General features: G+C 44.1%; 1 protein-coding gene across 1 annotated transcript; it reads left to right on the forward strand.

Moving 5' to 3' along the window:
* The first annotated feature begins 3,198 nt into the window (after nt 1-3,198).
* On the forward strand, nt 3,199-8,582 carry kcnip3b (Kv channel interacting protein 3b, calsenilin). Its single transcript, XM_063014677.1, has 8 exons — nt 3,199-3,213; nt 5,835-5,993; nt 6,440-6,509; nt 6,770-6,840; nt 7,000-7,107; nt 7,610-7,714; nt 7,852-7,914; nt 8,467-8,582. The coding sequence occupies exons 1-8, from the start codon at nt 3,199-3,201 to the stop codon at nt 8,512-8,514; spliced, it is 639 nt and encodes a 212-aa protein (XP_062870747.1). The 3' UTR covers nt 8,515-8,582.
* The last annotated feature ends 1,528 nt before the right edge of the window (nt 8,583-10,110 follow it).

A 10,110-nucleotide genomic window follows, 5' to 3' on the forward strand; every position in this document is an offset into this window, starting at 1 on the left:
AGGTGGAACAGACACAGGTAGGAACCGGGTCTGAGGGCGGGAGCAAGGTGGAACAGACACAGGTAGGAACCGTGTCTGAGGGCGCGAGCAAGGTGGAACAGACACAGGTAGGAACCGTGTCTGAGGGCGCGAGCAAGGTGGAACAGACACAGGTAGGAACCGGGTCTGAGGGCGGGAGCAAGGTGGAACAGACACAGGTAGGAACCGGGTCTGAGGGCGGGAGCAAGGTGGAACAGACACAGGTAGGAACCGTGTCTGAGGGCGCGAGCAAGGTGGAACAGACACAGGTAGGAACCGTGTCTGAGGGCGCGAGCAAACTGGAACAGACACAGGTAGGAACCGTGTCTGAGGGCGCGAGCAAGGTGGAACAGACACAGGTAGGAACCGTGTCTGAGGGCGCGAGCAAGGTGGAACAGACACAGGTAGGAACCGTGTCTGAGGGCGCGAGCAAAGTGGAACAGACACAGGTAGGAACCGTGTCTGAGGGCGCGAGCAAGGTGGAACAGACACAGGTAGGAACCGGGTCTGAGGGCGGGAGCAAGGTGGAACAGACACAGGTAGGAACCGTGTCTGAGGGCGCGAGCAAGGTGGAACAGACACAGGTAGGAACCGTGTCTGAGGGCGCGAGCAAAGTGGAACAGACACAGGTAGGAACCGTGTCTGAGGGCGCGAGCAAAGTGGAACAGACACCGGTAGAAACCGTGTCTGAGGGCGCGAGCAAGGTGGAACAGACACAGGTAGGAACCGTGTCTGAGGGCGCGAGCAAGGTGGAACAGACACAGGTAGGAACCGTGTCTGAGGGCGCGAGTAAAGTGGAACAGACACAGGTAGAAACCGTGTCTGAGGGCGCGAGCAAGGTAGAACAGACACAGGTAGGAACCGTGTCTGAGGGCGCGAGCAAGGTGGAACAGACACAGGTAGGAACCGTGTCTGAGGGCGCGAGCAAGGTGGAACAGACACCGGTAGAAACCGTGTCTGAGGGCGCGAGCAAGGTAGAACAGACACAGGTAGGAACCGTGTCTGAGGGCGCGAGCAAGGTGGAACAGACACAGGTAGGAACCGTGTCTGAGGGCGCGAGCAAGGTAGAACAGACACAGGTAGGAACCGTGTCTGAGGGCGTGAGCAAGGTGGAACAGACACAGGTAGGAACCGTGTCTGAGGGCGCGAGCAAGGTAGAACAGACACAGGTAGGAACCGTGTCTGAGGGCGCGAGCAAGGTGGAACAGACACAGGTAGGAACCGTGTCTGAGGGCGCGAGCAAGGTGGAACAGACACAGGTAGAAACCGTGTCTGAGGGCGCGAGCAAGGTGGAACAGACACAGGTAGAAACCGTGTCTGAGGGCGCGAGCAAGGTGGAACAGACACAGGTAGAAACCGTGTCTGAGGGCGCGAGCAAGGTAGAACAGACACAGGTAGAAACCGTGTCTGAGGGCGCGAGCAAGGTGGAACAGACACAGGTAGGAACCGTGTCTGAGGGCGCGAGCAAGGTAGAACAGACACAGGTAGGAACCGTGTCTGAGGGCGCGAGCAAGGTGGAACAGACACCGGTAGAAACCGTGTCTGAGGGCGCGAGCAAGGTAGAACAGACACAGGTAGGAACCGTGTCTGAGGGCGCGAGCAAGGTGGAACAGACACAGGTAGGAACCGTGTCTGAGGGCGCGAGCAAGGTAGAACAGACACAGGTAGGAACCGTGTCTGAGGGCGTGAGCAAGGTGGAACAGACACAGGTAGGAACCGTGTCTGAGGGCGCGAGCAAGGTAGAACAGACACAGGTAGGAACCGTGTCTGAGGGCGCGAGCAAGGTAGAACAGACACAGGTAGGAACCGTGTCTGAGGGCGCGAGCAAGGTGGAACAGACACAGGTAGAAACCGTGTCTGAGGGCGCGAGCAAGGTAGAACAGACACAGGTAGGAACCGGGTCTGAGGGCGTGAGCAAGGTGGAACAGACACCGGTAGGAACCGGGTCTGAGGGCGCGAGCAAGGTGGAACAGACACCGGTAGGAACCGGGTCTGAGGGCGGGAGCAAGGTAGAACAGACACAGGTAGGAACCGGGTCTGAGGGCGCGAGCAAGGTAGAACAGACACAGGTAGGAACCGGGTCTGAGGGCGCGAGCAAGGTGGAACAGACACCGGTAGGAACCGGGTCTGAGGGCGGGAGCAAGGTAGAACAGACACAGGTAGGAACCGGGTCTGAGGGCGCGAGCAAGGTGGAACAGACACCGGTAGGAACCGGGTCTGAGGGCGCGAGCAAGGTAGAACAGACACAGGTAGGAACCGGGTCTGAGGGCGCGAGCAAGGTGGAACAGACACCGGTAGGAACCGGGTCTGAGGGCGGGAGCCAGGTGGCACCGGTAGGAACCGGGTTTCAGGACGAGCGACAGGTGGCACCGGTAGGAACCGGGTTTCAGGATGAGCGACAGGTGGCACCGGTAGGCCGGGGCCTGAGGCGGGTAGAGCAGGCACCGTTGGGATGGCCTGCAGGATGGCCGTTAGAACAGACACCAGAAAGAATGCAGGATTATGGTAAGTGTGTGTGGAGAGTAAATGTATATATTATATATAGTGAGTATATAGGAACTAATAACGGTTCTGCTCTTGTTCAGGGTACTACAGCAGTTTTGAGTACAGCGGTTTTCAGTACAGGACTCCAAACGGACACATGTGCACACAGTACAGCTCTCGCACTGAAATATACATCAGATCTCCTGGAGCAAATCTGTTCTCCTCCCTCCTGAAGTTTGTAGGCCAGGCACGACCCGTTCTAGTTAGCCTGGCTCAGGACATCCAAAACGCACTGACCGGTGGTACCAGAGATGCACTGACCGGTGGTACCAGAGATGCACTGACCGGTGGTACCAGTGATGCACTGACCGGTGGTACCAGTGATGCACTTACCGGTGGTACCAGAGATGCACTGACCGGTGGTACCAGTGATGCACTGACCGGTGGTACCAGAGATGCACTGACCGGTGGTACCAGTGATGCACTGACCGGTGGTACCAGTGATGCACTGATTGGTACCAATAACGTCACCGGTCAGTGAAATGAAAGAAATTCAATTTAAAAAAAAATGTGTGTTTAAGTCCTGGCTCAGGGGCCTAAATGTGGCAACTTTGCAGCAGCAGGGACTTGAACCAAGAACCATCTGATTACTAATTACTAAATAAAATTGACTAAAATCTGTTAAAGTCTCGAAAAATGTCATTATTTCATGTAAAAGTATTTTTACATACAATCAATGATCCTCACCTACTACAAACCTTATTTTTGTAAATATTAATTTATTTATTACAGATTAATAACTGGACATTTGGAATTAAGAGTATAAAATGTGCAGAATTCTGAAAAAAAAAATTTTTTATTACCATTATAACATTATATAGCATATACTAGTTTACACAAGTTAAAAATTTAATTATTTTATATAAATATCTTTAATATTTAATATAAAAATGTTTCAATTTTAAAAACTCAAACCTTAAAAATTAAACAAAAACTTTTGAATTAAAACATTCAGCTGTGTTCATTTCCCCCTTTTCTTATAAACAAACGTTTTTTTTTTTAAATCAAGGAACATAAAACAGAATATTTAGTTTGTCAATACTGATTTTAAACTATCCACAAACGTTTCTTTCATTTATATAGTTTGAAAATAAATTATATCTAAAGGTTTGAAGTGGAGCTGCAACCTCATCATCACTGTTCCTCTTCTGACCCCCACTGAAAACCAAACATTCCCCAAATACAACAAAGTGTTTACAATCCCAGATCTACTCAATCCATGCATTCACAAGGGCCAAATCCACAAAATGGAAAACGAAAAGGAAATGACTTGAACCTGTCACTGTCACTATCCTGTTGATGTTCATCCTCGCTACTCAACACTGCAGTCACCATCATCTAGTAATGTACACATCTCATCTACTGTCAGCCAAACCAGACTGGACGTGGGGACATAGGGACACCGGACACCCCTTCCTTCCAGCCCGCCTCCAGAACAAAGAATAGAAAAACAAAATAGGCCAAGAAACAGTAAATTACAGCCTAAATTCTTTTATTTTCTTTTAAGCAGCAATCAGCTTCGGGGGTGAGTTAAAGCCCCACAAAAAGAACTAACAAAACATTTCAAACTGCAGTTAGAAACTAAACTACCAAAACAGAATGTTTCCCTGCCCCTGCATGGGGGATTTGCTTATCCGACCCCCCCAGCAGTGCTCACTCAGTCTGGGGCGGATCATTCCTCACAGGAAAAGGTGATTGCGGCATATGACCAAAAGATGGCGCTAAAGTCATTTATACATAAACATGAGCAACTTTTAACACTGTTGTACAATGACTAACTGTACAACAAGTCTGCTTTATGCTGTGATGTATCTGTATACACACATATTAGGTGATTCACTGTTCTTCAAATATGCAGTTGTAGCCTAGTGGTTAAGAAAATGCCAATCATTTTTAAATAACCATTTTTAAATAACCAGTAACCATCTGTGACCTTAACATCATAACACAAAAGATATTCCATTCTTTTTCAGTTTTGTGCAAAAACTACTGAGTGAATATGTTGAGCATTTATTACATTCTGTATGTTAATACAGATCTGTCATTTTAGTGTTTTTACTGTTAATATAGATGGAAAACTGTAACATGGATGGAAGCTGAAGGGTGGTAAAACCATGAGGGGCCTTTTCAGGAGAGCAACTATATATTTTACAAAAAAATATATTATATATATATATATGACCCAACTGGAAATAAGAAACACCCTGGGATTTATTATTTATCATTCTTTAGAATAATAAATCAAACTGTGTTGCTTAGGGGGGCAGTGAGAAAATCTGTGTCCCTATAGTGCCCCCACAGCCCCGGCCCTGCTTGTGTTACTTTAGTTTGGCCACTACTCAAACAGCGGAGTAATAACAGGTTATCACCCCGTCTCAGTCTAATCTGCAGCATTTCTCTCTCATTGATTAAAAAATAAGGGCCAGTGATAGCTCAGTGGTTCAGGTTGTTGACTAGTAATCGGAAGGTTGCCGGTTTAAGCCCTGACACCACCAGGTTGCCACTGTGGGGTCCCTGAGCAAGGCCCCTAACCCTCAATTGCTCGTCGTGAAAGTTGTTTTTGGATGAAAGTGTCTGCTAAATGCTGAAGATAAATTGAAAATTGAAAGACAAAGCGCGTCACGTATCAGTTCTATTTCGGAACGCAGAGTTCAGTTTCCAAATAAGGATCGATTCCGTATTCCTAACCTCAGGTCAAACCAAACTTTCAGGAATCACCCGCATAAGATCTTCCAGAAACATCACAAATATTATATGTCCAAAAGTATGTGGACATTTGACAAATAGCTTGTTAGACAGACCATGAGCTGCCACCAGGAATGTGTGCCCATTCCGTCACAAAGCCTTTGTGAGACTAGCCAAATATGTTCCAATCCATCCAAAAGGAGGCCACACCAAACTCACCAAACCACGTCTTTTATGATCTCGCTTTGCACACACATCCTTCATGGAATTATTGCCACAGAATTGAAGGCATACAATTCATTTTCTCATTGTTTTATACACCAATGGTTGTGGACCTGAACTTAATAATCAGCAGGGGTGTCCATACTTCCGGTCATATAATGCACTGTATGCAATACATGAGAACCAACAACAAAACATAAGTCATGATATTATGGTGAATAATGTGTAGTGTTTATGTTACGCCACTGTTTTATTCTAATACTGATTTCATAAATCCGAATGATAAAATGCAGCTTAATGAACAGCTTAATTTACCGTCATATAATAATGTCAGACTGTCATCGCTTAATTCAGCTGATCTATAGATCATTCTCTATCTCTCGCGCTTATCTCTGGTAGAAAATGCAGATGCAGAGTTGATGTTGGCAATGGCGCGGCACCAACCCGAAGGTCTGGATAAACTTCAAGCACAAACCGAATTCACCAGGACGGAACTTCAGTCGCTTTACAGAGGATTTAAAAGTGTAAGATCTGATATGTTGATATTTAATCTACCCGTATATAATCCGTGTCATAACAGAACTAAATCACATTTACATTCATTTCATGTAAGGATGATTGTGTTCATTGGAAAATTATTTAATTATCTGTTTTTTTTTCCTCCTGCTCATGAGAAAAAGAAGTATTACTAGCTGAAGGCTTAGAGCTGTGAACATTCCCTCCTTATTAATCCAGATTCTTACTTTTTTATTGCATGTTCCCCATATTTCTCCCAAACATGCTATTGCAAATGCACTTATTGCATTTCTCATGCTGAGAGCTGAGACTATCACCGCCCGACAGCGTGTCAGACAAGCTCATGAGCAGGTGTCCACATATTTTTGGCCATGTAGTGTAGGTTGCATGCATTGGAAGAACTACAGCCAATGGTGTGAGGTGTAGAGTAACTGGTTTCTCTCTGTGTGGGTAGGAATGTCCCAGTGGATTAGTGGATGAGGACACGTTTAAGGTGATTTTCTGCAAGTTCTTTCCACAAGGAGGTACGTCAGAACTCATCAGCATGATTATTTAAACTAAAACTCATCTCACGCTGGTCGAGGCTAGCACATGCTTCCTCTGACTCTCTCTGTAATGTCACAGACTATATCGTTACACTGTTAAGCAACATTCCTACAGAGAGGCTTTTTCTTTCTCAAACCTGAGAATCTAGACAAGACCGTTGTTAGGTTGTGTAGGTGACGGGTCAGAGTATTAAACCTCATGATTTTAATTGTCATTTTGTTCATTAAATTGTTTTCAGATGCCTCAAAATACGCTCATTTTCTCTTCAATGCCTTTGATATGGACCGAAGCGGCTCTATACGCTTTGAGGTACAAATTCGATTTTTTATATACAGTATTTTAGTTTTGCATTTTGTGTCTTGCCTGACTTTTTTTTTTGGCATAAAAGCTTGTAGTTTTTAATTATTATTTAGATTTTGAAAGGATGGTACAGGTCTGATAGAGGTGTGTGTGTGTGTGTGTGTACAGGACTTTGTGACTGGATTGTCTGTACTCCTGCGTGGATCAGTGGAGGAAAAGCTGCACTGGGCCTTTAATCTGTACGACATCAATAAAGACGGATTAATCACCAAAAACGTAAAACAACATTCACACCCTGTAAAAACCCTATATGGACAAAAGTATTGGGACAGCCCTCCAAATTGTTGAGTTAAGGCATTTCGAACACACCTATTCCTGTCAGAATTATAAAATAAATTCTGTAAAATAAATGATATGTCTCCAAATATGTGGCAGCAGTTTGGGGAAGGCCGTTTCCCTTTTCTACAACAGGATTGTTCCTTGTGCACAAAGCAGCTGAATAAAGACGTGGTTTAAACAGCACTGAGATGAACTGAAACACTGATTTGTGTTCAAGATGGGTGCCTGAGCTCACAGGTGTTTTAACTGAACAGGCATAAATTCCCACAGGCACACTCCTGAAAGAGTAAAGGCTGTCACTGCCCTATTAACTTAATGCCTGCTGTTTTGGAATTGAGTGCCCAACAAGCTCACTGTAAGCTGTCCGGATACTTTTGGTCATATAGCCTCTGATGTATTAAATAAATGAAATAACGTGATGTTATTTTTTGACCTGCAGGAAATGTTGGATATTGTGAAGTCCATCTACGACATGATGGGTCGCTACACGTACCCCAGTGTGAACGCTGACGCCCCCAACCAGCACGTGGAGAGATTCTTCCGGGTAAAGTGATTAAACTCTGTACAGTAGTGTTTGCTGGGTGAATAACATCCAGTCTGCCTTGTTTGCGTTTGTGAGCAGTGAATATATAGGTGGAGGCTCTGGTGGGCGTGGCTCTAATGATAAAAACTGTTTTACAGAAAATGGACACGAACAGAGACGGAATCGTGACCAAGAACGAGTTCATTGAAACGTGTCAGAAGGTAAAACTGAGGATTCAGGTGCTCAGTTCAGACTTTATGGCCAAAAGTTTGTGGACGCCGCTTTTAATTATCAAGGTCAAGTGTTTCACAGCAAAAGGGGAGAAAATGAAGAAATAAAAGAGCAAAAAAGTCAAATTAAATAAATTAAATGATATGCTTTCAGCCTTGTGGCAGCAGTTTAGGGAAGGCCATTTCCCTGTTCCAGCATGAAGTCCATAAACATCACAAAGGCTTAATTTGACGAGTTTGGCCTCAACCTCACTGAACACACTTGAGATGTACTGGTATGTCAACTGTGAGACAGGCCTTCAAGCACAACATCAGCGCCTGACCTCACAAAGACTTATTTGACTGAAAAGAGAGGCTCAAATTCCTACAGACATATTCCAAAATCTTTACAAAAAATTGAAATGTGATGTTCATGGTCAAATCCTAGTCGGGTGACCACATATTTTAGCCATATATTGTATATTTATGTCATATAAAACTATTATATTTATTTTAGAAATTCAGCTGTTTATATGTGATTAGATTTTTTTTTATCTCTGTCAGGATAAGAACATCATGGCCTCCATGCAGATGTTTGAGAACATGATCTAGACCAGCAGAACCTCCAGCGTGATGGAACTCTGTGCTGGAACACACAGCAGAACTCGATCATTCACGTCCACTTTTTAATAAACATGTTCATCAGTGATTGTCATGATTTCTGTGTCTGTTCTTTTCCTGTTACTGAATTCTTGAAGCACAAACAACTTCTGAGTTCTGAGCAAACTAACATGTGAATGCGCTGGTGCAGAAGGTTCTATAAAGTATAAATAATATGATATTAATTACACAGGAATCTACTGAGTATGTGAGAGGGCAGCGGTAGGTTAGCGGATGAGGTACTTGACTAGTAATCTGAGGGTTGCTGATTTAAGCCCCACCACCGGCAAATTGCCACTTGTGTGTTCTGTTATCTGTGTTCCATGTTTAGTTCTCTGTGTTCTGTTCTCTGTGTTCTGTTCTCTATTCTGTGTTTAGTTCTCTGTGTTCTGTTCTCTGTGTTCTGTTCTCTATTCTGTGTTTAGTTCTCTGTGTTCTGTTCTCTGTGTTCTGTTCTCTGTGTTATGTTCTCTGTGTTCTGTTCTCTGTATTCTGTGTTTAGTTCTCTGTGTTCTGTTCTCTATTCTGTGTTTAGTTCTCTGTGTTCTGTTCTCTGTGTTCTGTTCTCTGTGTTATGTTCTCTGTGTTCTGTTCTCTGTATTCTGTGTTTAGTTCTCTGTGTTATGTTCTCTGTGTTATGTTGTGTGTTCAGTTCTCTGTGTTCTGTTCTCTGTGTTCCATGTTTAGTTCTCTGTGTTCTGTTCTCTGTGTTATGTTCTCTGTATTCTGTGTTTAGTTCTCTGTGTTATGTTCTCTGTGTTATGTTGTGTGTTCAGTTCTCTGTGTTCTGTTCTCTGTGTTCCATGTTTAGTTCTCTGTGTTCGGTTCTCTGTGTTATGTTCTCTGTATTCTGTGTTTAGTTCTCTGTGTTATGTTCTCTGTGTTATGTTGTGTGTTCAGTTCTCTGTGTTCTGTTGTGTATTCTGTTCTCTGTGTTATATTGTGTGTTCAGTTCTCTGTTCTGTTGTGTGTTCTGTTCTCTGTGTTATATTGTGTGTTCAGTTCTGTGTTCTGTTCTCTGTGTTATGTTGTGTGTTCAGTTCTATGTGTTTGTTCAGTTCTCTGTGTTATGTTCTCTGTGTTATGTTGTGTGTTCTGTTCTCTGTGTTCTGTTGTGTATTCTCTTCTCTGTGTTATATTGTGTGTTCAGTTTTCTGTGTTATGTTGTGTGTTCTGTTCTCTGTGTTATATTGTGTGTTCTGTTCTCTGTGTTCTGTTGTGTGTTCTGTTCTCTGTTATATTGTGTGTTCTGTTCTCTGTGTTCTGTTGTGTGTTCTGTTCTCTGTTATATTGTGTGTTCTGTTCTCTGTGTTCTGTTGTGTGTTCTGTTCTCTGTTATATTGTGTGTTCTGTTCTCTGTGTTCTGTTGTGTGTTCTGTTCTCTGTGTTCTGTTGTGTGTTCTGTTCTCTGTGTTCTGTTCTCTGTGTTATATTGTGTGTTCAGTTCTCTGTGTTCTGTTGTGTATTCTGTTATCTGTGTTATATTGTGTGTTCAGTTCTCTGTGTTATATTGTGTGTTCTGTTCTCTGTGTTCTGTTGTGTGTTCTG

This window comes from Trichomycterus rosablanca, chromosome 18, assembly GCF_030014385.1.
Source record: "Trichomycterus rosablanca isolate fTriRos1 chromosome 18, fTriRos1.hap1, whole genome shotgun sequence".
Lineage (NCBI taxonomy): Eukaryota > Metazoa > Chordata > Actinopteri > Siluriformes > Trichomycteridae > Trichomycterus > Trichomycterus rosablanca.